Genomic DNA, 26,653 nt, shown 5'->3' on the forward strand with positions numbered 1-26,653 from the left:
CTCCCCAGCCTTTTTGGCACCAGGGACCGTTTTCGTGGAAGACAATTTTTCCAAGGACCGGGGGTGGGGGTGAGGATGGTTTCGGGATGATTCAAGTGCATTACATTTATTGTGCACTTTATTTCTATTATTATTACATCAGCTCCACCTCAGATCACCCGGCGTTAGATCCTGAGGGTTGGGGACCCCTGGGATAGAGAATTCTGTGTGGGAGGGGGCTAGAGAGGAGGGTGATTTGGGGGGGTCCGGAGAAAGAGGGTTCTCAGATAGAGACTCTGAAGAGTAGAATTTTGGAGGGTCTCCAAGGAGTGGGGGATTCTAGTGGGGAGGCAAATTTCAGGGGAGACAATTGCTGGGGAGAGGAGGCTCTGAAGGAAAACAAATTCTTGGGAAAGGTAGATTTTGAGGGAGGGGGCTCTGAAAGTGATGATTTTGTGAAAACGGGTTCTAGGGGGACAGTTGCAGGAAAAGCGGATTGGGGGAGGAGCTTCTGAAGAAGGGGGATTCTAGGGCTCGTGGGTCTGAGGAGAGAAAGATTCTGGGGAGAATTATGGCGGGGGGAAAGGGCCCTGAGTGGAGGGAGATTCAGGGAAAGAAAGAGTCTAGTGTGATGATTCTGAGGAGGGGGTTTTGGGAGAAGACCTCTTAGAGAAAAATTCTGGCAGGAGGAGACTCTAAAAGAAAGGAAGTTCTGGTGAAAGTCAGACTCTGGGGTAGGAGCCTCTAAGAGGAAAAGGATTCTGGGGGGACTCTCTAAGGAGGTGGGTTCTAGGACGTAGGGGAAGTCTGAATCCTGCCAGGTTTCTCAGAAGGGAACTCTAGAGGGGAAGAAGATTGCCGACGATGAAGCAGTAACACAAACCTCCTTCGAAAAGGGCGATAATCGGTTGCGTATGGGAGCGGAGGGAGGTTATTAAAGAGCCTAAATGCAAATGAGAACTGGCGGTGATCAAGGAAGACCAAGGATGTGAATTTCGTCTTGTCCGCACCCTTCTCTGTCAGCCCCCGACACCCTTCAAGCCCCGCCCCTTCCGCTCCCGGGGCCCGCCCCCTCCGCTCTCTGGACCCACCTTCCCGCCGCCAATCCAAAGCCCCGCCCACTAGCCGTAAAGCTCCCTCCTGTCGCGAAGGTGAGCACAACGCGCCTGCGCAGACCCTGAAAAGCAGCCAGGTTGGGCCCGCTTTTTCCTTTTCCAGTTGCGGCGCCGCACGGTGAGGAGTTCCTGTGAGCGCTCGCAGCCATGCCGGCTAAGGGCCCTTTGCAGTCGGTGCAGGTCTTCGGACGCAAGGTAAGCCGGGCTCCCGATGGTAGGGGCGAGGGGAGGCCTGGGTCAGGGAGAGGCTTGTGGGCAGGGGTCTGGGGTCGACTTGGGAGCCGGGGCCCGGAGCTCACGTGGTTCCGTTGTTTTCCCTTCGCTTTCCGCAGAAGACGGCCACGGCCGTGGCGCACTGCAAACGAGGTAACGGCCTCATCAAGGTGAACGGGCGACCCCTGGAGATGATCGAACCTCGCACGCTGCAGTACAAGGTACCGGAATTAAGGATGGTTGTTTGGGTTGAGTGGAGGGTTCTGGAGATGGAGATGTTGGAGTAAGTGGGTTCCTGGAGTTCGTCGATCTTGGAAGCTGAAGGGTCTGGTGTCAATAATGGGACGTTTAGAAGCTGAGTAGAGGACAGAAAAATGGGGTATTTGTCGATGAATGGAGTCGGGTGTTGGGGGTTCAGGCGATGTTACAAAAGCTTGAATTGAGAGTGAAAACGTGGAGGTTGAAGGTTAAGCAGGTGCTTAACTGGGTTATTTGGAAGCTCACTCAATTTTGGGGACCGGATGGCATGGGGATTACCCAAGTTTATGTGGTCTGATTTCTTGCAATAAGTTAATGGCGGACATAAGGTTGTTTATTTCTTAATGTTTTGACTTTTAGGGTAATATACACTCTCCGACAACAGGAATCAATGTTTTGTTCTTCGAAACATTGTGATTAAAGTAGGGTTTGAATATTGTACATACTTAATAAGCATTATAAGAATTTGAGTTTGTTCTGCTTGGCTGTGAAAGGAGTTCCTCCTCTCCCTGTCTGAGCCTCAGTTTCTTTTTTTTTTTCCTGAATAAAGTTTTATTGGAAGGCCTCAGTTTCTTTGGCTCAGAATGGAAAGAGATCCGAGTTTGATTTCTGCCGTTTCTAGCTGAGTGATTTGAGGCAGTAACTTACCTTTTCTGTAAAATAGGAATAATTCCTACCTTGGAGGGCTGTTGTGAGGATAAATTGGATTTTCCTTGTAAGGTGGTTGGTGTGTGTGAGAATGCATTTGTTAAGTCTATTGCTTTTAAAGGTGAAGAATAACATCTCTGTTGCAGGTTAGTTAAAACTTAATAAGGTGGTGTCGGAGATTCCTTTGTATAGCAGATAATTGAGTATTGTGGCTTATTCTTACTGTCAGTTTACTCGAAGGCTTTGTGTGTGCAGCCTGTGTTGAGAGCTGGAGACAAATCAGTGACCCTGATGGCTTCAGGGCCTGCCGTCACAGAGCTCCCAATCCAGTGGGGGAGACACATTGGACCCCAATACCAGACACTGCTCCAAAGTAGTCAAAGCTGGCGTACAGGAGCCCAGAGAAGGTTTCTGGCTCAAACCTGGGTGGAAGCGTCAGAGCAGGGTTGGGGGAGACTTGTGAGCTGAGGCCTGAAGTAGGTAAAACAAAGTAGGGTTATAGCATAGTTGTAATTTTTCTGGAAATCTGTGAGGCTCAAAGGGAGGGCACAGAGCTCAGGTGGGGAAAGCACGTGACGTAGCTCAGGAGTGGCTTTTCACTGTTTGGGGCAGCCTTGGTGGCTGCAGAGGTGTTCCTTAGTGTTGGGCTAAAGTGCCAGCATTCTAAGAATCAGTCTTAAAGATGGGTAATCTGATGTCCAGAGGGAAACACAGGAGGGAGCCCACCTCAAGTTTCAGGTTGCCTTCAGCGATCTCTTCTGTCTTGGAAACCCCTGCTCTGCTGGCTGTGCAGAGTGCCTTGAGTAACAGCCCAACCTTCTTCCACTAATACTTTGAGGCCAGTGGTGGCCGAAGCTACTTGGAGAGAGTTGTGGAGGAATGTTCAGTGAGGTGGCTTGGCTGCCCAGGTTGTGATCTAAAATCCTGTCATGCTTCCTGTTGCTCTAGCTACTGGAACCTGTTCTGCTTCTGGGCAAGGAGCGATTTGCTGGTGTTGACATCCGTGTCCGAGTGAAGGGTGGCGGTCATGTAGCTCAGATTTATGGTGAGTCCCAGGAACTGGGCACATGGGTGGAAGGTGGGTCCTACCCTTGGGTGTTCCTAAAGTTGATGTACCTTTTTTGTGTGTGTGTTTCTTTCTCATAGCAATCCGCCAGTCCATCTCCAAAGCCTTGGTGGCCTATTACCAGAAATGTGAGTGAGGGTGGGTCCTTCCCATCAGGTGGTGGGGGGGCGCAGGTTAAGGTCTAGCTCTGGCACTCTTGCATTTAGTCACAAAGAGCAGGAGGACACTTCCTGGCGTATCTAAATCTTCACCCCTACTTTAATCCCCAGACGTGGATGAGGCTTCCAAGAAGGAGATCAAAGACATCCTCATCCAGTATGACCGGACCCTGCTGGTAGCTGATCCCCGTCGCTGCGAATCCAAAAAGTTTGGAGGTCCTGGTGCCCGTGCTCGCTACCAGAAATCCTACCGATAAGCCTGTCGTAAAGATCAGGGTTCACCTTTATAATAAAAATGTTATGGGATTTAAGGTTTCAAGGATTATGCTGTGGTCTTCTGTGGTGGTCTTTGTCTAAAAGGAATACAGGAGATGCCCCAGAAGACTTTCTAGAGGCTACCACTCTGGTAGGAGATGGGTTGGGTTGGAGAGGCTGGTGGGAGCAGACCTGGTCTCAGTTTCTGTGCACCTCCAGTAGAGTCCAGTGTGTTGGCACAGCTGAGGTGGGTGTGGTTCTAGGTCATTGGTTGTGTGGGGTATCCTTGTGAGTTTTTTTTTTTCTCCAATCTTTTTGCTGTTGTTTTATTTTTAAATTTATTTTTAAATATTTATTTATTTATGTGGCTGTGCCAGGTCTTAGTTGTGGCATGGGGGATCTAGTTCCCTGACCAGGGGTCAAACCCAGGCCCGTTGCATTGGGAATGTGGAGTGTTAGCCACTGCACCACAAGGGAAGTCTCTTTGCTGTTGTTTTAATGACATGTCAGAGAAGAGCAGGGGAAATGTGTAAGATCAATAATCTTTACTACAAAGTGAGGAGAAACTGCCTGGATGGAGTCTTTAAGTCAGCAACTAAGAGCCATCCATGCCTGTGTTGGGAAAGGAATTTTCCTTGATGCCAAGGAAGTGCCTAGTGTAGATAGGATTGAGATTGGGGCAGGGGGCTGTAACCACCCCATTGTGGATGGGTGCATGATTCCCCCCTGATTGGCCACATCCTTCAGGATGTCAACACTAACTCCTGAGAAAGTCTGCCACACCCCCATGGCCTCCTTAAAGCAGGTCCCAGTTATGCTCAGTGTGGTGACTGTCCTTATGGGCCTGGGAACATACAGGTCTGAGGACTTGTTCATCTATTGTGTCTGCCATGGGATGATAATAGCTGACTTAGGTGGGCTCTCAGTTGCTACCACTGGGCTGCAGAGATGATAGAGCATTTCCATCATGGAAGAAAGTTCTGTGGGATGGCCCTGGTATACGTATTGGGAAGTACTGTTTGTGAATTAAGTTGCCTTCAGTTTTTCCCCATTTTTAAAGGAAGCTAGTGAACGTCATTGGGGTGGGAAGGGCATCTGTGCTTCCATACCAGCCTTTGCAGCCAACCTGGATACTTAAGCGACCTGCCCCCAAGTGGGCTTCCTCACTACTCCCCCTGCTGAGTACTGGCAAGAACATCATTACACACTTAATCAAGGAGAGTTTCACAAATTTTCTTTATAAAAGAAGGACCTTGGGATTTCCTGACTAGTTGCCCTTTTTGTATGTCTGCCCTACCAAAACCATAGCCACATGTGGCCGCCAAGCTGGGCTGCCCTGATGAGAACATTGTCACAGGAAAATTCTGTGGGACAGCACTGGTGTACAGAGAAAACATACAAGGTGCTTCTTACAGATGGAGAGTGGGGTTGATTGAGCTCCATCTGGTTGCCAGGCTAAGTGTTTACAACATCCCTGTGAGGTTGGTGACAGGCAGGTGTCTTCGTGTTAGCTGGTGAGAAAGCCTAGTGGCTAAATAACTACCTCACCAAGTTTTGCACTGGAGCTGGAGTTAACTCGGGTTAACTGGGTTTGGCTGGCATTAACCTAAACATCCCAAGGAGGGCAGCAGTGTCCCAAAGAAGGCAGTGGACAGCTGCCCTTTCCCTTTTCAAGCCTGTCTTAATTGCAGCTCTAAAGACAGTTTACAAAAGGCAGGCTGTAGTAGACCAGCAAGAAAGGTATTCCTGAGGAGGCGTTGGAGCTGGGGTTACGAAGCAGAGGTAGGAGTCGGGCAGGCAGGAGGAATGGAATTCAGGGGCAGGGAGTAGGAGGGCCCGAGGCAGGCCTAGTGCCCAGGGTTTTCGCAGGGGGTCCAGAGACCCCCTTACTGAGACTCTTAGCCCCCTCCCAGAGGCACAGCTGGGACGCATCTGGAGTGGCTGAGGGGGCTTGCCTCTCCTTCCTCACTCCAAGCCTTGGAGTAGACGGCCTCCTTCCTCCCTGCTGCCTCCTCAAATACCAGGAATTCCGGCACCGCTGGGAGCCCAGGCCAGGCTGGGAACTTTCTTTCAGCTGGGAATGTGCAGCCGGGGGCGGAAGAGGGGAGGGCCAGCCTTAGTCCTGACCTTTTGTCGGGAGGCTGCAGCGGAGCAGGTCCAGGCCAAGAAGCCGACTCAGCCTAGGCCCTGGTGTATGGCATGGTAACCACTCAATAACTGAATAGAAGCCAGCAGCTAACGCTTACTGAGCCAGGACTTACTCAGTTTACCCAGCTAATGACCAATTACCTAGGGCCTTTGGAGCACCAGGCTGCAAGCCCCTTGTGGGCAAGGAATTATTCCCTGTTGTGCCCCCAGTGACAAGAACAGCACCTGACACACTCAAGTAAAAGTGCCAATGCGCTTGGCAGTGTGGATGAGTCCCAGCTCTGCTCCTTCCCACTTGTTTGGGCAAGTCCCTTATCCTCTCTGTGCCTCAGTTTCCTCATCTCTAAAGTGGGGGGTAAAAATCGTCCTCACTTGCCTTTTAGGGATGTTGTGAGGACTCAAAGCGAACGAGTTCAAATAAAGTGACTAATGCCTGTGGTATGCAGTTAGTACTCAAGAACAGCAGTTTTTGTTGTTGCCGTTAATTGATTGTTAAAACCAGACTCTTAGGCTCCTGCCTTGTAGGTTCTCATTCCATGGGCTGGGACTAGATCCTGGGGCATCTGCTTTGAACACTGCCTCAGTGAGTCAGGCTTAAATACATGTGGGAAGTAAGGATCCGCTCACTGAAACGTTCTGATGATCCTGTGAGGCAGATACTGAGGAAACCGAGGCTCGGAGGGAAGTTAACACACCAAGTACTAGAAAAGCTGGGACTTCAACTCAGCCACGATGCTGCGGTGTCTCGGAGAATTCCAGGGAAGACTAAAGCACAAGAGGTTAAGTGTTCGATAAAAGCAGCTAATATGCCCAAAGAAACTGCTTAAATTGTGCTGCTCCCTGGGCACGCCACTGCTGGGAGGAGGACAGAACGATCTCAATATAAAAGCCTTTGTTCCTAAGACCTGAATTACTTCGGGGTGTGGGGGCATATTGAGGCACTGTAGAGGTCCCCAGCTAGAGAGAGGGAGTAAAGGGATCTGATAGAAGAACTTGATGGGTGGGTACAAGAACTGGAATACTTAGGAGGGTGGAGAGTGGTTGCCAAGAGAAATAAGGCAGATGTGGGACACTTCCGCCAGAACCCCAAACCTGATCCATTTTGGCATTACCGAAATTTTGTAGTACCAAGACCCAGAGGAATCCAATTGAGGAATGGATGCAAAGAGATTAAAATGGTTGGATGGACGGTTGGCTCGATGGATTAGGAGATGGTTGAGTGATGAGATGTATGAATGAATGGACATAGATGGGAATATGGAGGGACAAATGGATGAATGGAGAGAGTTGGTTGGAGAAGATGGACAGGTGGGATAATAGATGAGTGGATTGACGGAGGAACGGGTGCTAGATGGGGGGTGGGGTAGGATGATGGATGAATAGGGTAGAGAAAGTTGAATAAAGCAAGACATGGGTGGGATGATGGATTGGAAGACGGATGGACAGAGGGAGATGACGGAGAGATAGCTGGGTGGATAGAATTGGCTAAGTAGATGAGAGGAATAGATGATGGTGGGACACATCAACTGGTTAAACTGCTAAGGGAATGAATTTTGAGGGATCTGCTTGGGAGAAAGCTTCTTAACTTGGCCTTCCTGGATAGGCATCAAGCAGTTCATAAACCCTCTAAAATCACACACCAAACTGTAATGGGTCCAGTCTTCAGTAATTCTCAAAGGAGTTTGAGATTCCCCAAATTTTCAGAACGACCGATTTGTGCTGTATCAGACCTTCCCATTCATTGTCGTCTTCTGTCATCCCCCACGGCCCCCAGAATGGGGAAAGATACATAATTTCATAATATTAACAAAATATTAATGACATCCCCTTCCCCATCCCTGTTGGGTTAATCCAGGTTAAGTAATAAGGCCCATTTGCCAAAGACTCCAGGTGTTGGAAAGCTGTGGCAATTTTTAGACAGCGTCTGGACTTCCAGGTGAATTCTGAGGGTCGGTGGCATCTGGCTGAAGTCTCTGCTTTTCAAGAAGTGCGACATCCTGGCTCACATGTGGAAAGGGGCGTCGGGAGCCCCCTGGGCTCTGCGAAGGCCCACTGATTCCTGGGGGGTTGCCAAGAGAGCAGGGTGGTTCAACCTGACCTGGGCCTTGGCTGGCTGTAGCCGCCCGCCACCCCCGACATGGATGTTGACCGTGGTGGCATAGCTGAGCCTCCTGGCTGGGGGCGCTGGGGGTTGAGGCTGGGGTGGCGGTGAAGGTGCCCGTGACGTGGGGGCGGAGGAGGACCAAGGGCCCCGGGAGGCTGGGGGAGCCTCTCCTCCAGGCCCTTGCCGCCGCGCCAGGCTCTGGCTGATGTATGAGGCTGCCAGGTATCTTGACAGGGCAGCTGCGTTGGAGCCCAGGAGCTGCCGGGTTGCGAGTGGGGGACTGTGGGGTGGGCTCAAGTCTGAAGACTCTGACCTGGCAACGTGAGAGACCGCGTGGCCTCCTTGTTTAGACAAAACCACTGTGGTCTGGACTCGGGTGGGTAACAGGCCCTGAATGTCCCGAGGACCCCCTTGCTCAGGCAAAGGTGGGGCAGCTGGAACATGGTCGTTGGTGAGGCTCTTCTGCTCCAACAAAGGTGTCAGTTTCTGAACCTGGAGGTCTGTGAGGCTTTGCTCCTCAAGCAGAGGCGCAGCAGCTGGACCCTGGATGTCCAGGAGGCCTCCCTGCTGGGGCAAAGGTGGGAGGGCTTGGACCTGGGTGTCCGTGAGGCCTTGTGGCTGCGGGAAAGGTGTGGCAGCTGGAACCTGAAAGTGTGGGAGGTCCTGGGGCAAGGACGGCAGAGTGTTGGCTGGGGTCTGATGGTCTAGGTGGCCTCCATGTACAGGCAAAGGTGAGGTACCCGGAACCTGAGTGTCGGGGAGGTCGTGTTGCAAGGGCAGTGGGGTGTCAGCTGGGATCTGAGGGTCTAGGCTGCTTCTGTGTATAAGCAAAGGATCGACGGCTTGGCCACAGGCAGTGGCTGGGGACTGAACAGCCCTAGAATCTCCTTGCTTAGTTAACGGGGTGTTGGTTGAGCTCTGGCTGTCCAGGTGGCCTTCTCGCTTGGGCGTAGGAGTGGCGGCTAAAGCCATGACATCAGAGCAACTTCCCCGCTTAGGCAAAGCTGGGGTGATTGGAACTTGGATGTCCACGTGGCATCCTTGCTCAGGAAAAGAGGTGGTACATGGAACCGGTATATCCACGTGGCCTCTATGCTCGGGCAAAGGAGCGGCAGCTGGAACTTGGATTTCCGGGTGGCCTTCTTGATCCGGCAAAGTTGTAATAGCTGGCATCTGGCCGTTGGGGGGACCTTCCTGCTTGGGCAAAGGTGTGGTGGCTGGAATCCGGATATTCCAGAGGCCTCCTTGCTCAGGCAGAGGGGTGGCAGCTGGAACCTGGATGCCCAGATGGTGTTGCTCAGGCAAACTTGAAACATTTAGACCCTGGCCGTCCAGGCAGCCTCGCTGCTTAGTCACAGCTGTGGCAGCTTGAACCTGGGCAGCAGGGCTTAGGGGGACAGATTCCTGGGCACAGGTCAGCGGGAAGGCCAGCTCACATACGAGCACATGTCCAAAGGCAGGCAGGGGCCCTGTATGCAAAGCAAGGTGGATAGAGTTAGGACGGATGCCCCCACATGGGCTGCGTCTGCCAACCACATACCTGGACCTCACCTGGCTCAGCCTGCTCACGGGGCAGGCAGGGCAACAGCTGCGGCTGGGCCAGAGCCCGTGGCCGGCGGCGGGGGGCGTTGGCTGATGCCCGGGTCTCAGCCCGCTGCATCTGCTGGATCCGCTCGCTGTAAAGCCGGGCCAACTCTCGCACTCGGGACGCTGACCTCTCCGAAGTTGGGGCTCCTGCCTTCCCGCTTCCGCTGCCTCCACTTAGATCTGAATCCTCCAGGATCAGCAGCGGCTCTGGGAAACCTGGCCGGGCCGGCTGCCCCTGCTCCAGTGCCCGCCAGGCGCTCCGGATTTCTGAGCAAGGGCGGAACTCCAGCTCATCTGGGAATTCCTGACCTTGGGTGACATCCCGGGGCTGGAAAGCTGGGTATGATACTCCTTCACCCTCCTCTTGGCCTGCCCTGCTTTCTGAGGAGGGCTCTCCCAGTTTTCCAGAACTGCTTCCAGGGAAGAGCTCTCTCCTGGTGGCTAGAGCCTCATCCGGCTCCTGCAGAGGTCCCTGGAGCCAGGAGTCACAGGGGAGGGTGGGAGCGTTGGAGAGACTAGGAATGTTGGAGACACTAGGTATGGCTGGAAGGCAGGGCATTTCAAAAACACTGGAAATGTCAGAGAGACTGGGAAGGCGGGGCATTTGGGGAATTTCAGAAAGGCTGGGAATTTCAGGGAGGTTGGGTACATCAGGACTTTTGGAAAGGCTGGGAATGTCAGGAATTTCAGCCGCACTGGAACTTTCGAGTCCCTCTAGGACGTGGAGTGGGGAAGGGCCCCGTTCATCCATATCCAGCTCTTCTTCCTCCTCCTCTTCTGAAGAGTCCCGGCTGGGCAGGGCTTGGAATGCGAGGGTGTCACTGTCGTCTGGCACCTGGGAATCTCCCGGGAACTTGGGAATGTCATGGGGGGGTGGCTGTAGTGGGCACTGAGGAAGAAGCCAAAGGTATCAGGGTGGGTTGGCCCCCCCTGACCCTCAGGCTGTGCCTGCCCAGGCCCAGAGCCCCAAGGACACCGTGAGGGGATGCCCGGCTCACCCCTGGATCCCGGAGGCCTCTTTGGTTCAGCAGCTCCAGGATTTCTTCAGTGATTGAGGTCCCAGAGGGGTCCAGCGTGGGGGGCCCAGTGTCCTCCAGGTCCTCAGGGGGTTCAGAAGCTGGAACTGGTGGCAGAGGCTCTAAGGGTGGGTAGAGCTCCCCCTCACTGCCAGTGTGCTGTGAGGAAGGAAAGGAAGGAGGGCAGGAGTCCAGGGCCCCATCCCCCTCCTCCCTGAGACAGGGGAATCCAGTCCCCAGCCCCCTTCTTCTTCAGACCCAGCACTTTGGAACCCAAGCTCCCTCCTCCCTCAGACCCAGGAGTCCCGGACCCAAAACAAACCCTGTCCCAGGATGTTTCTCACCTTGAGTCTAGGCTTAGCTGGAGATGAAGAGATGAGAAAGAGAAAAGAGTGAGATGTAAGAACAAGTGTTATTCCTTGTCATTGATGAGCTGCCCCTATGACCCCTCCCTCACGAACTCTGGGCATCCCCAGGAACAGACAGACAGACAGGGATGGAGCAGGCCGGGGTGGGTGGTCGGTCCCTCACCGTTCTGTGGAAACATGACGTAAGGGTCCTTCAGGGGCTCTGGAGGGAGGACACAGTGATGTCAGGGGCCAGGTCCCACCTGATGCCTAGTTCACTTTTAGGTGAAGGGTACTCACCAGACTGTCTGCGGCCACGGCGGGTAGTGGCGGGTCCTGGAGATGGAGCTATGGGAGAGGCGGATCAGAACCTTGTTAGGAGCCCAGCTCCAGGCTTCTGGGGGAGGAGTGGAGGGAGGGGGAACTCAGGGTTCCATCTCTTTTACCTGTGTTCCTTCGTCCAGGGGTGAAACTTCTAGCATCTCGAGGTCGGGGAGACCCAAGTGGAGGTGTCAGGGGCTCTGGGATAGACTTACTTTTAGGAGCACCTGCAGGGAGAGATTTGGGGCTAACACTTTACTTTTTCTTAGAAGTGATTCCTCTATTACCACAACCTCCCAACACAGGGCCCCAACTCACAGTGCAGGCTGTTTTCAAGGAGAACTTGTTTTGCCTGAAAGAGACAAGGATGAGGGATGAGGGGGCTGGTCCCTGAGCACCCCAGTCATGGTCCTATTAAAGGGTGCTGCTGGGCTTCCCTGGTGGCGCAGTGGTTGAGAGTCCGCCTGCCGATGCAGGCGACACGGGTTCGTGCCCTGGTGCGGGAAGGTCCCACATGCCGCGGAGCGGCTGGGCCCGTGAGCCATGGCCGCTGAGCCTGCGCGTCCGGAGCCTGTGCTCCGCAACAGGAGAGGCCACAACAGTGAGAGGCCCGCGTACCGCAAAAAAAAAAAAAAAAGGGTGCTGCTACATGTCAGGCGCCTTACATGACTGATAATGACTAATCCTCACCGCAAACCTATGAGGTTGATGCTATCATTCCTCCAGGTGAGGAAACTGAAGCCAGAGAGGTTAAATTACTTGCCTAAAGTCACAAAGCAGGGATGTGATGGAGCTGGGATTGAAACCCAGGCAACGCAACACTGCAATTTAACTACCATGTTCTAAGACGGCACCCCCTGCAGTCAGGGTTTTTCGGTGTTACTGGGGGAGGGGAGTCTCCAGCACCCTGAGGACCCCCCGCAGTGGCAGGAACTGTACCTTGGCAGGGATGGAGGCGGGGTGATTCTCAAAGAAGAGGCGCTGGAGACAGTGAATCCACAGCCTCTTCTCTTCTTGGTTCTTGGCCTGGGGGTGGGGTGGGGTGGAATGGGGAGCCAGGGGTGAGGTCTAGGGACTGGGGGATCCCTGCCCGCCCAGCCCCACCCTCTGCTCACCTGGAGCAGGTGTCTGTGCTTGGGAATGGTCAGATCAGACACCTTGAACCCTAGAGGGTCTCGAGGGCTCTCAGTCACACTCAGGTTGCAACACTGGATGAGGGGCAGAGAGGGGAGGCAAGTTCAGAGGCCTCAGACTCATCCATGTGCCCCTCGTGTGTATCTGGGTCCCTACCCCCTAGAAAGATGTCCCCTTTCCCCCTGTCGACCCTCCCCACCAGGCTGGGCTCAGCTATCCCTCACCAGCCCTCCCCGCCTCATCTGGATCAAGAAGACGTGCGTGCCCATGAAGATGCTTGTCTGGTGGGCAAATCCAGGTCCTCCCCCTCCAGGCCCGCACCACCCGTGCATCCCACTGGCCTCACCCCTCCTTATTAAACCCTGCCCCCCCTCCTCGGACTCAAGAAAACATGGCCCTTTTAAGCTGGGTTGTCCCTCCTTGCGGATCCTGCCCCCAGCCTTTAGGTCTACAGGTATGTGTGTATAGAACATACCTGGCAGGTAACATTCTGGCCCTGCCCCATCCCTGAACTCACGAAGATGTGGCCCTTGTATGTGTATTCTGGTCCCCGGCGCTTGGCCACGAGCAGCATCCGTGAGAACAGAAAGAGCAGCCGTTCACCCCCTCGAAGTCGGGGGCCGCCCCCTCCACCACCTCGGAATGCGCCCTCCAGCACCAGCTCGCCAAAAGCACTGAGCTCCGGACCGGTCCAGCCACCCAGCCGCCGCTGCACCTCCTGCCGGGACCACGCCGGGTGCAGCGGGCACAGGAACACACCGGTGGGCGGTGCACACATACCAACACAGGGGGGTTAGCAACCAGACTGCGCTGTCCCAGCCCGCCCTCCAACGCACGGACCGAACCCCCGCAAAGGCCCTCAGGCCCACTGCCCCCCATGCCGCCGGTCCCAGCCCTCTCCCAGGGGTCACCTGGAGGCGCGCAGCGTGCTCCTGCTTGCGTTTCATGTCATTGATGTACCAGGCGACCGCTGTCATGGACACGATAGCCTCCTCCACCAACTCGCGGCCCCCGGCGTCTGGGCCCTCCACCCAGTGCTTGCCTAGCTCCTGGAGGGCAGCCACCAGGCACCCCGGGAGTGGAAGAGAAACAGAGGAAGAAAGAATGACAAGGATAAGAGAGAGGGAGAAATAAAGGCAGGGGCAGAGACGGAGAGAGACAAACAGGCAAAGACACGAAGTGAAATCAGCTGGCGCCAGCCCCCACTGCCAGCAAGACCCTGCCCCAGGCACCGGCCCAGGTTCTAGGGACGGGATGCCTCCCCAGGCCTTGCCCAACTCGTCCAGCGTCCACTCTCCAGATGTTCCACCGGGTGGCCAATGGACAGGACCTTGCCCCTCCCCAAGCAGCCCCCCAGGGGCCACAGCTGACCTGCAGCAGCAGATGGTACTTGAGGATGCGCTGGACAGGCTTCAGCAGGAAGCTCTGCAGGGGCAGTGAGTGGTGGAGCTGGGCCTGGCGCTCCTGCAGCCACAGGGCTGCCGGCGGAGACACTGACAGCTCCCGGAGCAGGGCCAGGGAGCTGGGGGCACAGCACAGGTCAGGGAGACTTGCAGCTACAGTGGGCAAGGCTGGGAGGGGTCAGGGAGTGGCCAGGGTTTTGGAACTCTCAGGGGCCCACCAGGGTCGGGGTGGGTTAGGGAGAGGGTGGGCGCTGTCACGGTATGGCAGGGCTTGGAGCTGGATGGGTCCGGGTGGAGGGAGCTTGGCTGGCACATCAGCTCGTGGGCACAGCCTGGGGCCCCGCAGGGGCTCCTTGGCCCTCACCTCGGGTAGTTCATGCAGTACAACGTGTAGATGTCAAAATCCTCGCTCTGTGGACAGCAAGGGAGTCAGGGAGACCTCAGTTCCCGACTCCCCATGACCCCCCCGCAACACCTAGCCCAGGCCTGCTCCCCCCTTACCCAGGCCCCAGCCCAGGCCCTCGCCTCACCCTCTGCACGAAGCACTCGGCGATGCCCCCGGCACTGCTGCTGCCCTCCAGGTCCTCCAGGAGCTCGCTGTGGAGGGGAGAGGAAGGGTGAGGGGGTGCCCTGCCCCCCAGCCCCCCATGGGAGGACTCCAGGAGACTGGGGCCTTGGTGGCTGCCAGGATCCCTCAGGGGATGTCATGTCCATACGAAGGGTCCTCTGATCGCGACATGGGGGACTGCAACCTGCTCAGACTTTGTTCTTGGTTACCATTACATTCCTCGGCCTGAGATCTTGTCACAGCTGGCATGAGCCTGGGGCGTCTCATGGCACAACCCAGGGAGAGGGGTGTCAGGACGCTCAGAGCTGTGATGATCTTAAGATCCCACTGTGACCCCGAGACCTTGTCGTGACTCACAAACCTCCTGCAGTAACTTTAAGTGTAATTAGGGAATTCCCTGGTGGTCCAGTGGTTAGGACTCCGCGCTTTCGCTGCCGGGTCCGGGTTCAATCCCTGGTTGGGGAACTAAGATCCCACAAGCCAAGCAGTGTGGCCAAAAAATAATAATAATAATAATAAGTGTAATTAGGTATCATCAAGACACTCGGTGTCATGCTCCTTGGACTGAGTGGCCAACCATTCTGGTTTGTCTGGGACTGAGGGGTTTCCCAGGATGAGCTGGTCATACAAATGCTCACACTGTCATGACCCTCAGGCCCCACACAAGCCTTGGATTCATCATGATCCCAGACCTGACATAGCGATAGCCCCATCTCGCTGCCTGGACCCATCCCGATATTTGGACATCTGGGCCCTCAGGCTCCCATCCACCTCACTCCTCCACCACTCTGGATCCTCACTCCCCATCATGACCCCTGCCCAACGTCATGACGCCCCATGTTCCAGACTGGACAGGGCACTGTGGGGTGCCAAGGTTGGGGTTAGAACACAGCCTGCCTCCCCGACCCCCCGAGCCAGCGCTGCTGCCCATCCCACCCGTCCCTGACCTGCTGAACTCGTAGATGTCCTCAATGTTGGCAAACAGCGTGCCCACCTGCTCCGCGCTCAGCCCCAGGACCCCGCCATCCAGCAGAGGGCCCAAGTAGTCCTGTGGGAATGACTGGGGTTACAGGGGTGGAGGGGCTGGCCTGGGTCCCCACTGCACTTGGGTGCCTACCCGCCTCACCTCCACGATGCTGCGGAGGTCCCGGACATAGGCCCGCTCCGTCTCCACGATCTCACGGGCCACACGCTCCAGCCTCGAGGGTTTCGCCGAAGCTGGGGTCCCCACGGGCGACAGATGCAGGCGGATGGGGGGCCCCGGAAGGGGCTCTGGCCTGGAGGCCAAGCAGGCTGGGGTGGGCCCCGGAGCTGGGTCCCCCTCCGAGCCCACTGTGCTCAGGGATGTGGAGCTCCCAGAACCTCGGGGGGAGGCCATGGCGGGGGTTGCAGGGGCTGCTGGGGGTGTGGAAGAGGCGATCAGGGGGTCTCCCCAACTGAGTAAGTGCGCTTAGCTACCCCACGCTCACCCACCCCTGCTCAACAGCTCTCCCATGGGCTCCCTGCTCCCCTCACTGTGCCCTGTCCTCTCCCATCAGGGTCCTCTCTGGACTGCTGGTCTCCATTCCTTAAATCCACCTCCATGTGTCATCCTGGGAGAACTTTATTAATTGGCCTGACTCTGTCACTCCCATGAGTATAACCCCATTCCTGCCCTCAGGGTAAAGTCCAGATTCCTCAGATCCACAGGGGCCTGTGCAAGGTGGCCATTAGAGACCTTTCCAGTCTGCTCTCTTCCCGACACACCACTTCTTACCCTCTGGACTCCAGTCACACTCAGCTTCTTTCAGTTACTCAAATAAGCAGCCTCTTCTCACCTCTGTGCCCCCGGCACATACTGTTCCCTCTGTGCAGAACACTCTTCCTTGCCTCGCTCAACTCATTCCTCCTCATCTTTCAATTCTCAGTTTAGATGTCCCCTCCTCCAGGAAGCCTCCCTGGACCTCCCAGATTAAGTTCCCACAGTCCCCGGGGCTTTCCTCATCCCAGCCCTGAGCACTCTATGCTGGGCTTCCCCTCTGGACTATCATGGTATGGGGATGGGTCCATCTCCCGGACCAGACCTGGAGCTCTGTGCATGCAGGGCTGGGGCTGTCTTGGTCAGCCTGTGTTGCCAGCACTGGGTCAGCCCCAGAGCGTTGCAGTGTCTTTCATGAAAGAATGAATGCCCAGCAGGCTCCACCCCTCCCTCAGGCTCACCTGTCCGAGTCTCACACACAGCCGCACAGTCACACACTTCACCTCTGCGGCCGAGGCTAGGGCTGGGTTTGGACAGGCCCAGTCCACGGGCTCCTTCGGGCATGGCTGAGTGGCTCAGCGGCTTCTGCAGAAAGACCCCCTTCCTGGATATCAGGACCCCATAGGCCTCCCTGCCCCCCACGCTCAGAGGCTGGGGGCTGAGAAAGAACAGTGTGGTCTAAATCCTGGGAGGGGGCCCTGGGAGTAACTACTGGGGGAGACAGAGGCAAAGTGATAGAAAGAGGGGAGCAAGGAGAGAGAACACTGAGAAAAAGATGGAAAGGGTGAGACAAAAGAGTAAAGCGAGCGAAAGAGTCGTCCAAGCTGTGAGTCTGCTGTGTCTGGGGCCGGAGGCTCAGGGATCCTGGGAACGTTTGGGCTCCGGCTGGAGCCGAGGGCGAGGGGCAGGGCTGGGAAAAAGCCGTGGGCGGGAGGCCGCGGGGTCCCAGGGGAGGGCGGAGGAGGCTGGGGGACCGGATGCCAGGGTCCTGCAGACGGCTCCCTCCCCCGCGGAGGGCTGCGAGTTGGGGCGCTGGCCCAGAGTTCTCGACCCCCTCCAGCCAGTCCCTCCGTGATCCGCTCACTGTTCCCACCGCCGCAGCTCCCCTGCAGCGCCTCCCCACACCCCTCTAGCCCCCAACTCCCGCCAGCTCCTCCGCTCGCCCCCCGCCGGCACGCCCCCTCATTGTTCAGCGGCAGCGGCGCCGCCCCCTCCCCCAACCCGTCGGGGCCCCTCGCCTCCCCCCTCACCTCCCGGGGAGTCTCCAGCCCCGAACCGAGGCAGCCCAGTTCCTATTCGACCCTAGCACGGTCCCCGGGGAGGCGCAGAGCCGGGACTCCTGGGTCTCTCTGCAAGTCAGGGGCTTGAACTTCGGGCTCTCAGGATCCGTGAACCAGAATCCGGGGTCTCTCGGAGGATGGGGTGCACTGGTCCAAATTTCTTTGGTCCTCTAAATGGAAGATGCTGGGGGCGTCGACTCTTGAGTCTCAGATGGGGGTGCTGGGAACCCAAATTCTTGAGTCTTCTAGATGGGGCCGTGGGGTGGGGGGGCCGGATTCCTGAGTTCCCCTAACTCTAAGAGCAGGGATTAAACCAACTCCAGGAGGGAGCGCAGGGAGCCCCAAATTCCAGGGTCCTCTTGAAGTAGTTGGCGCTTCAACCCCAAACGGGCTGGATGGGGCGCTAGGAGTCCGTATCCCAAGTTCCTCAAACCCCGGGAGTCCTGGGCTCAGCTTTCTGGGAAACTCTGGAGGGAATCTCCGGTCTGGGATCCTAAATTCTTGGAAACCGGGTGCAGGAAGCTCGGCCTCCAGGATCGCGCAGCGCTGATGTCCCGGACTCCTAGCTCCTCCAGGAGGGGGCGCTGGGCACCTGGATATCTGGGGTCCTCTAGCCTGGACGCTGGGGCCTGGGCTTCGGGGTCCCTCAGGACGCGGTGCAGTTTCGGGAGGCTGGAGTCTGCGACTGTGGACCCCTCAGGCTCCGGGATGGGTGGCGCCGACTCTGGCGGCGGCGGCGCCACATACATTTGTGGCTGGAGAGCCCGGTCCCAGCAGCGGGGCGGGGGGCGGTCGCCTGGGGCTTCCCCTCCCCCCAGCCGCCCGGGCTCATATCCTGTTCCCGCCCGCAGGGGGGAGGGGCCGCCTTCCGGCCGGCCAGCCAACAAAGGGTTAAGACCCCTCCTCTCTGGTTTCTGAATATTCATGAGAAGGCGAGTCCCAGGTAGGCTACACCCCCACATTCCAAAAGCCTCGCGGACTTTTCCCTTTTACAGCAAGAGCCTTCCAGGCGTGAGAATCCGGAACTGGTAACGCACTTTCTTCTATTGGCCAATCCAAAGATTCCTATTTGTATATGCGACGACGAGGCGGAGCAATCCAACAAGGTCACGTGGCCAGGAATGACTGCAAGACCCCGCGGCGCAAGGGTGCGGCCGGAGCTCCAGTGGCGCAATCGGTTAGCGCGCGGTACTTATATAACAGTGCGAGCGGAGCGATGCCGAGGTTGTGAGTTCGATCCTCACCTGGAGCAATTTTAGTCTTACCGGTTTTTGTCAATTTATGCATCTTATTAATGAACCCGAACATCTACATCACTTAAAAGAATAAACGTTTCGGTCTCCTGAATTTTTAAGCTGGGAGGAATCCTGGGACTCTGGTGACGATCTGTTAGGGAGTGTTTTCTGTTGTGGGGAGATGCCGTTTTCCTCTTGGTCACCAGAGGGTGGTATTGCCTCTTAGATGCCTGGGAATTTGAGTCTGCAAATCAGTAGGAGATGTGTCAGGCTGTGGGTCCTCAGCAAACTGCCTATGTGATACTGTCTCCTTCTCCATCTTTTTGTCTTGGATTCCCGCCCCCCCACCGCCCCCCAGTTTTATTGAAATGTAATCGCCGTATAACATTGTATTAGTCCAAGGTGTACAAAATAATTTTAGATATGTATAAATTGTGAAATAATTACCACAATGTTTAATTAACATCATCACTTCACACAGTTACTATTTTGTGTGTGTGTGTGTCTTGGAGTTTTCTCTCTTTCTCTCCCCATTTCTGAATCGATTTATTTTTTTCAACAAATTCTGAAGCTTGTGACCACTATGTGACTGGTTCCTGTTTAGGGTTTAGGTGTGAGTGATACAGCAGTGAACAAGACAAAGTCCCTGCCCCTGAGGATCTGACATTCTAGCGGGGGAGGAAAATTGCTATAAACATAAGATCTAAGTACATTTGATGTGTTAGGTGGTGGTAAACATCTTGGAAAAAATACAGCAAGGTAGGGAGGATGGGGGTTGCAATAATAGTAGTCAGGGACCATCTCACTGAGGAAACATCTGAGCAGAGACCTGAAGAAGGGGAGTAAGCTGTTGGGATACCTGGGGGAGTATTCCAGGCAGAGGGAACAGGAAGTGCAAAGGCCCTGTGGCTGAAGTATGGCAAATGCACTCTTGGAAGCCAGAGTGACTAGAGCAAGAGTGATCAAAGATGAGACCCAGGCTGTGTAGGCTGGTGAGGACTTAAGACTTTGGCTTTTATGTGATCTGACTCAGGTGTCATGACAGCTTCCCTCTGGTTGCCCAGTGGGGGAGTGGGGAAGAGACTGAGGGTAGGGTCCTGGGCCAGGAGACCAGGAAGGGGCTGCTATGATGGTTCAGGTGGGAGATGATGCCCGATAGAACCAGGGTAGGGGCCAGAGGAGGAGGCAGGAGGATGGATTGTAATCTCTCTTTAGAAGGTGAATCAGACAGGACTGACATTGAATTGGGGTGTGGGGTTGAGGAAAGAGTCAAGAGGAATGACTCTCAGGTGTTTGGCACTGGTAGCTGGTGTTAGGTGCCATTTTTGCAAGTGAGGGTTTGTTAGTTCGTTTGTTTTCAAGGGGCAGAGAATCTGTTTTTCGCAAAGGGAAGGACCAGAGATGTGTTACTTCTTGTTTTTTCAGTGCCTGTGAATGTCTGCGTGGCTTGCTCTTCCTCTCCAACGTCTTTGGGTTTCTGGGTTTCTCTCTCTCTCTTTCCCAAACCTCCTCTCCAAGTATGGGGACCTGAGCCCTTTCCCAAAACGGGGCGCGGGGGCGAGGGTGCTTCGTGGAAGAGGAGATCAAAGGTCAGGGCCTGCCAGTGGGCGAGGGGAGAGGGCCAAGGAGGGCTGAGAAGTCAAGGAGGCATGAGGAGGGGAGGGGAAGAGAACACTCGCAGGAGGGAATGGGGTGAAGAGAAATGGGGTGAGGAGGGAGGTGGAACAGAGGGGATGAAGAGTGTGGGCAGGGAAGGAATGGGTGGAGAGAGAAGGAAAGGAGGCCAGAAGGGGGAGGAGGAGGGGAATTGGAAGGAAAGAGAGGAGGGGATAGAGGACGGAGAATGGGCGGCTGGAAGGTAAAGATATTAAAAAGGGGAAGGGGAGAGGAGTGGGGGGGGAGGGGAAGAGCTGGGGAGGGTGGGGGAAGAAGGGGAGGGGAAGGTCGGCGCAGGAGGGTCTGGGCAGGAGGAACTGAGAGGGAGAAGGGGTGAGGCAGGGAGAGGAGAGGGAAGTGAGGGGCGGGGGGAAGAGGGGTAGGAGGCCGCGACGGAAGGGGGCGGAGCGCAGGCACTGACGCGAGGCGGCTTCCTGGCGCTGGGCTCCTCCGCCCCAGTGTGGTTCTCGCCGCCTCTTGCCTTGTATGGTCCGAGGACGCCGCTTTCCCGGGGGCCCCGCCCCGTCCCGGCGCGGCCGCGACCCCTACCCCGCCTGGGGCGCGAGACCACGAGTTTCCAAGGCTCAGAAATGTCGAGATCTCGCAATCCCGAACTTCTCGAATCCCGACAGGCCAAGATTCTGGAATTCCGAAGGTCTAGGAGCCCGGAAAGCCAGAGGCTACAGTTCTGCGATTCCTAAACGTTCTGGGACACCCAGGGCCTAGAAGTCGCCGAGAGACCAAGTCTGAGATTCCACAGTGTTGACATTCTAGAATCCTGAAGGCTTTCAAGCTGCCTCCGCCGAGATGCCGAAAGCCTGAGTCCCCCACACTCTCCGATCCTGGAAGGCCGGGCGGTGGGACCCCAGGACGCCCCGGCTTCCGGGACGACCCCTCCCCCACCCGCCGCGCCGGCCTCCTTCGCTTGCCCTGGGCTCGTGCCCCGGCACATTCCGTCCTCCCCACTCCGCCCCGCCCTCCTCCCTCGGCCCCATGGGGACGGAAACATCCCGTCCCCGCCCGCGCCCGGCCGAGAGCTGGGTCAAGGATCCCGGCGGGACGGGAGCGCCTCCCACGCCCCGGGAACTGGCTCTCCTGGTTCCTACCCGGTGATCTCACCTGGCCCCGCCCTCTCAGGTGAATGGCCGGGCCAGGTGACGTCACTTCCTGCCAGGTAAGCGCCGCTGGCGGCTCGGCTCCGGGGAGGTTTGGAGGAGCTATCGGCTGATTCCATCCCGCTTCTAAAAAAGGCCACACCGTCCTCCCCTCCCATCTCACTACCTCTAGACCGCAGAAGAGCCAGGATTCCAGTTTACACACAGATTTCTTTATTTAAAAATTCCAAAAAAAATAAAATTTTAACAATATATATTACTTCATATATTATAGTATACTTATAACAATAATTAGTCCATCGTTTCCAATATTACAAAAAAGAGGAAGAAAAATACAAGGGAAGCAGACGACCCAATATATATAAATACTATAAAATCTATTAGAATAAATAAAGTCGTCATAAATAAAAGGCCCAAAGGCGTGGGTGGGTGGGAGAGCAGGGGGTTGGCAACGGCTTTGGCTGCTTGTTTTTGGAGGGAAATTTGAGCACCAGGATTCCCCTTCAGGGGAGGATCCAGTCACCATCAGACACCGGAACCTCAGGATCTAGAAAAAATTGGAAGGGGTCAGCGGGGGCTTATTATTCACAGCATTGGGCGGGGGAGAGGTGAAAGAGGCCTCACTGCCTCCAATTTGCTACATTTTTTTAAGACCCCAGAAAACACTCCTTCCCCCAACAGCATGAACAGCTTGCACACCGAGAACCTGCCCCAGCGTAGGGTCAGGGGAGTGAGTTAATGCACTTTGGAAGGTGGGGTGGAGCTACTTGATTAAGAGTCCCTCAGTTCCCCCGCAGCCTTGGGACCCCTTGTGGAACCCACAGCATAAGAGAACTGGCCCCCCTTAAGATCCAGCTAATCTGCACTAGGCAGTCACTTGTCACTCCGAAACGGAGATACGATTGAAGATGGGGAGTCTCCTGGGGGCTGCAGATGGTTGGGGTGGCCCAAAAACCCCGGCCTCAAAGACAGGCGAGTCAGATCCCCCCAGGCTGCTGCCGCTGCTGGCATATTCGTCAGGATCAGATCCCAGGGAATGCGCAGAGGGGCTCCGAGCCAAGCCACCCAAGGGCCCCCAGACGCTGCTGGGGGTGGCCCTTCGGCAGGAAGGACAACAGGCTGGGGTGGGTTCCCTTCGGGCCACCGGGGTCCCTGGGGCAGCAGAGAAGGCAGAGGGTGAAAGTGGAAGGTCCCCAGGTGGTGGTGGTGGGGAGCTGGAGGGTGAGAAGGAACACGAGGACAGGGAAAGGCCTGCTAGGCCTGCTGGTGGTGGCGAGGTTCGGCGGCCTGAGGGCAGGCCTGAGAAGCTGATGCTCTGGCGCAGCACGTGTGGGTGGCCAGAGGCACCCAGGTCCTCGCTGGGGTTGTGGATGAAGTGGCAGCGTGAGCCGTAGGGGCAGCGGCCCTGGAGGTAGAACTTGTGGCACAGTTCCGTCTTGTACTTGGGGTGGCGACTGGCCTGGCGCAGCTCACCCAGGCCGTGGGCAAACTGGCACTTGGCCCCATAGCGGCAGCGCCCGCTTTCTGAGAAGGTCCGACATAGCTCGGTCTTGTAGCGGGAGGAGGTGGTGGGGGTCGCAGTAGGCGAGGTGGGTGAGGGCGACAGTTCAGGGCCTGGACGGGGAGCCAGGGGCGCGAAGCCTGGGGGTGGGGGCACCCAGCCGCAGCTGCGACCCTCCACCAGGCTGGTGGAGCGGCCAGGCAGGCGGGCAGCCACCCCAGACGAGCTGGAGTCGGGTGAGCCGAGGCTCCAGAGTCCCGAGGAGGCCCAGGCCGAGCTGGACTCAGTCTCTCCGTGGTCGGAAGGCAGGTCAGGGCTCAGCAACTGGAGGGTCTGTGGGAACAGGGATCGGTCAAGACACCGAAAATGCAGGGTGACGCCCCGCCCCAGCTGCAGGGCACCTAAGAGCTTGCCAGTCCGGTTTGTGGGCTCCCAGACTGAGCCCCACCCGTCCGCAGAAAACAAACATGGGTTCCGGATCGCAAGGATCCCGATTTGGAGGTTCTGAGTTTATTCGCGATTGAAACTTATCCCGAGGGACCCAGGAATCCCGGCTCCCCCGGCTGGATCAGAGGGGCTCTAAAGTCAGGACACACCGCTGTCCTCCAATTTTCAGCCTCTGGGCCTCTAGGGGTCTGAGGTTCTCCAGTTTCACAAGTGGAGGAGCGGGCAAAGTTAACCCAGGAGTCCGGATCTCTTCAGTTTTAGAGTTGCCAGAGTCTTCTGGGTCAGGGAGTGAAGAGACAGAAGTCGGCTCCCCCTCACCCTGAGACTCCAGCCCAAGAAACGCCTCCGCGCAAAACCGCACCCTCAGCAACTACCAGGGGTAAGCCAGGTGTGGGGTCATTTCCGCCTGCAGACAGCCCCCGTCTGAGAAAAGTTCTCCAGCTTTCCATCTCCGAGGGCCACCCCACCCGTGTTTGGACCGAGACCAGAAAGTCACGGGCTCCATTTTCACCTCCAGAGCATCACACTGGTCTGAGACGGGAGGCAGGGACCCCGGGCCGAAGTGTGAAGCACTAAGGAGTTCCAGTTTGAGAAAGGAGCCAGGGGTCCCGGGCGGGAGTTTGTGGCGCTAGAGAGCCCTGGTTTGAGAAGGGAGTCAGGCATTGCGGACCTCGGGGTGCCGATCAGCGGGGGCTCACCTCGTAGATGGCGGTGAGATCCATGGCGGCGCAGATGGCCGAAGGCTGAGGTACAGGCCGAAAGTGGGAGCGCTGAAATCAAGCTGCGGTGCGGTGGAAGAGCCGCCGCTTTTATCCAGCCAGACGGGGGCGGGGCCTTGAGGAGTTGGCCCGGGCGGGCGGGCGGGGCCAGGAGGGGCGCTTCCCGGACGCGCGCCCCCGGCGCAGCCCGCCCAGCCCTGGACCGGACCCCATCCGCCCGGCTCCCGGCCGGGACTCGCCTGAGGGGGGCCTGCGGGTGGTCGCAACACCGCGGGGAGTGCGTGGGATGGGGGGTGTCGGCCCAGTCTTCAAAGGCTGGAGACTGAGGCGCGGAGAAGGGAACTGGCACAGAGGTGGGGGCAGGGCTCCTGGGGGAATTGACAAGGGCAGAGGCTGAGAGGGCGTGCGATCGAGAGACTGACCGACAGGGGCGGGGAGAGACGCACGGAGAGCAAGAGACAGAAATGGAGAGACCAAAGAGAAAAACACAGGGACACACACACAGAGGGAGGGAGTTGCGCACACAGGGAGACGTGCACAGAGAGAGACAGGGTAAGGAGAGGAGGCGAGGTGGGGAGGCACAGATTGAAAAGACAAGATATAGACAGTCCCAGAGAGACAAATTCAGAGCGGGAAGCGGGAGGGAGGGAGAGTCACATAAAGAAACAGAGAAAAAGGGAGAAAACTGGGAGAAACAAGCATCCACAGACAGAAATCCGCAGGAGCAAAACGGAGAGAGGAGACCCACGGGCCTGGTGGAGAATTCTCTTCTGAGACCTGCCGGCCTGGCACGGTCTCGCTCTCAAACAGCCCAGATCCGGAGACCTGGACCGCCCTCCCCGCCCCCACTCACGGGGGTTGGGGGTGGGTGTGGTTCTGGACACCTGGTGAGGCTGGAAAGGGGCCTCCTTTCCCAATTTCCCAATTCCTCTGTGTCTTCTCACCCTCACGCAGATAATGGCACTTCTGATCGCTTCCTCTGGGCTAGGCACTGTTGCATGAAAGTGCTTTATTTACACACATTAACTCAAAGAGGTATTGTTATGCCTATTTTACACACCAGGAAACCCTGGCAGAGAGAGGCCAAGTTATCCTCCTTTAGTAAATGGCAGCAGCCTAATACCAGGGCCTTAAATTATGTTAAGAGTTTGTGCTCAGAGAAAACTCAAGATTGGAAAGGGGGAGATCTTTTATTATGGTGGAGGGTTTCCTTGATGGAAAGCTGTCTCGAATGGCAGAAATGGGTCATCCCCAACTGATGGTCGGATGGGTCTCTAATAAAGGGATGTACCTTGAGAAAACTCTAAATGTGCAGAAATCACTCCCCTTATTGGCAAGTCTTTTATTGTCAAGGGGTTGCACTGAGTGACGCTCTCTTAAGATATGGAGAAGAAACTAATTTTTAAACTAGGTCTCGATGAGCCAGCTGGCTGCCCTGAGTGAAAACACGGGGGTAGAAATAAACCGTTGACACGGAGTGCAGTTATAATGGTGGAAAGTTCATTCTTGCAGGTTGCGACTGCAGGCTGCGGGCTTGTATTGAGGTGGGGAGATTCTGCTAGACACGCCGACTTGCTCGTCCGACAGAGCACGGGGGAATCCCTGGTGCGGCGCTTTCTGGGGCCGAGGGGCCTTCCCGGCCGGTCTCGTGAGCTGGGCGGCTGCGGGCGGCTCTGGCACGGTTGCAGCCTCCCTCCAGCCTGTGACTCACTCGCACGGGGCGAGGGAGGGGGGCTTCCTGGAAGCCGTGACGAGGAGGCTAGGCCTGGATGCCAGGGTTCCTCTCTGTAACCAGGGCTTCTGTCGCCTGTAAACAGACGCTCGAGGGCTACGGGAAAAGGGGGAAAGGGGAGGTGCCTGGCACCCGCACCCGGTTGGGCTCCAAATCCCTGTGCGGCTAGTGGGACTAAGGCGGCGGTAAAACGAGAGGTGGGAGGCACCCTGGGGTCCCCGGTGTCCGGCTCGGCTCTGGCCGCGATCCTGGAAGAGGGATACCAGTTTCGATTCCCTGGAGACAGGGAGCATTTCCCATCCCTGAGTCAAGCTGACCCCCTCCCCTCTCCCAACTGCTGAGTCATCGGCCCGAGAGCCAGGACGCTTCGGACTGGGCGACTCTCGAAGAGGCTAGAGGGGGCTTTGCGCGATGAAGAACAGACTACCCCTGGAAACACTGACGGGGGCGGGGGTCCTAAGAGCCCGGGCCTCCGCCCCTCCTTGCTCAGATCCAGGAGTCCGGGTTTCCAAGCCACCTCCTTGCTCAGACCCAGGAGACCCGGCCCCCAGCCCCTTCCTTCACCAGACCCAGGAGTCCAGGCCCCCAGCTACCCTCGAGCTCAAACACAGGAGTCCGAGCCCCGAGGCCCCTCTCCCAACGGTTTAGGAGTCTGGCTCCCATCCCCCCCTCACCCCCCTCACCCCCCCCCCCCCCGTCCAGGCCTCAGGCGTCCCAGCCCAGGAGGAAGTTCAGAGCAGGGCTCCGCCCCGCTCCCCACGTAGCCAGTGGGAAAATCCGTGGCACCAGCTAAGGCCGGGAATCCCCTCAGGAATGACGGTGGGGAAGGGGACGGCCGGGGTCCCCCGTGGGGCGCAAGGGGGCAGGTCCTGGGCGGGCAGACCGAGGGGGAAAGGGGCGGAAACCAGAG

At 56.7% G+C, this 26,653-nt stretch overlaps 3 protein-coding genes and 1 non-coding gene across 5 annotated transcripts; 2 read left to right on the forward strand and 2 right to left on the reverse strand.

The window, feature by feature from the left end:
• The first annotated feature begins 1,173 nt into the window (after positions 1–1,173).
• On the forward strand, positions 1,174–3,752 carry RPS16 (ribosomal protein S16). The gene is made up of 5 exons (XM_022585677.3): positions 1,174–1,289; positions 1,427–1,528; positions 3,162–3,258; positions 3,360–3,407; positions 3,549–3,752. The coding sequence occupies exons 1-5, from the start codon at positions 1,242–1,244 to the stop codon at positions 3,692–3,694; spliced, it is 441 nt and encodes a 146-aa protein (XP_022441385.1). The 5' UTR covers positions 1,174–1,241; the 3' UTR covers positions 3,695–3,752.
• On the reverse strand, positions 1,183–20,512 carry PLEKHG2 (pleckstrin homology and RhoGEF domain containing G2). Of its 2 annotated transcripts, none has more exons than XM_022585675.3 (19): positions 17,309–20,512; positions 16,520–16,643; positions 15,447–15,715; positions 15,268–15,368; positions 14,283–14,349; positions 14,117–14,163; positions 13,721–13,871; positions 13,261–13,398; positions 12,867–13,067; positions 12,331–12,423; positions 12,155–12,241; positions 11,534–11,567; positions 11,341–11,442; positions 11,195–11,242; positions 11,079–11,117; positions 10,892–10,908; positions 10,530–10,706; positions 9,496–10,420; positions 1,183–9,413 (listed from the first exon to the last, which is right to left on the reverse strand). In XM_022585675.3, the coding sequence occupies exons 2-19, from the start codon at positions 16,620–16,622 to the stop codon at positions 7,843–7,845; spliced, it is 4,170 nt and encodes a 1,389-aa protein (XP_022441383.2). In that variant the 5' UTR covers positions 16,623–16,643; positions 17,309–20,512; the 3' UTR covers positions 1,183–7,842. The 2 variants fall into 2 exon arrangements, with proteins under 2 accessions (XP_022441383.2, XP_022441381.2); XM_022585673.3 differs by having other exon boundaries at positions 15,447–15,718.
• On the forward strand, positions 18,498–18,590 carry TRNAI-UAU (transfer RNA isoleucine (anticodon UAU)). The gene is given in 2 exon segments: positions 18,498–18,535; positions 18,555–18,590. It is a non-coding gene; the product is annotated as a tRNA-Ile (tRNA).
• A 1,028-nt stretch (positions 20,513–21,540) lies between the features above and the next one.
• On the reverse strand, positions 21,541–24,114 carry ZFP36 (ZFP36 zinc finger CCCH-type). The gene is made up of 2 exons (XM_022585676.2): positions 23,991–24,114; positions 21,541–23,178 (listed from the first exon to the last, which is right to left on the reverse strand). Exons 1-2 carry the CDS (start codon positions 24,012–24,014, stop codon positions 22,225–22,227), a joined length of 978 nt encoding a protein of 325 aa, XP_022441384.1. The 5' UTR covers positions 24,015–24,114; the 3' UTR covers positions 21,541–22,224.
• Between the last annotated feature and the right edge of the window lie 2,539 nt (positions 24,115–26,653).

Source organism: Delphinapterus leucas, chromosome 20 (genome assembly GCF_059928025.1).
Source record: "Delphinapterus leucas isolate spDelLeu-1000000601 "Yukka" chromosome 20, BTC_Dleu_Yukka2, whole genome shotgun sequence".
NCBI lineage: Eukaryota > Metazoa > Chordata > Mammalia > Artiodactyla > Monodontidae > Delphinapterus > Delphinapterus leucas.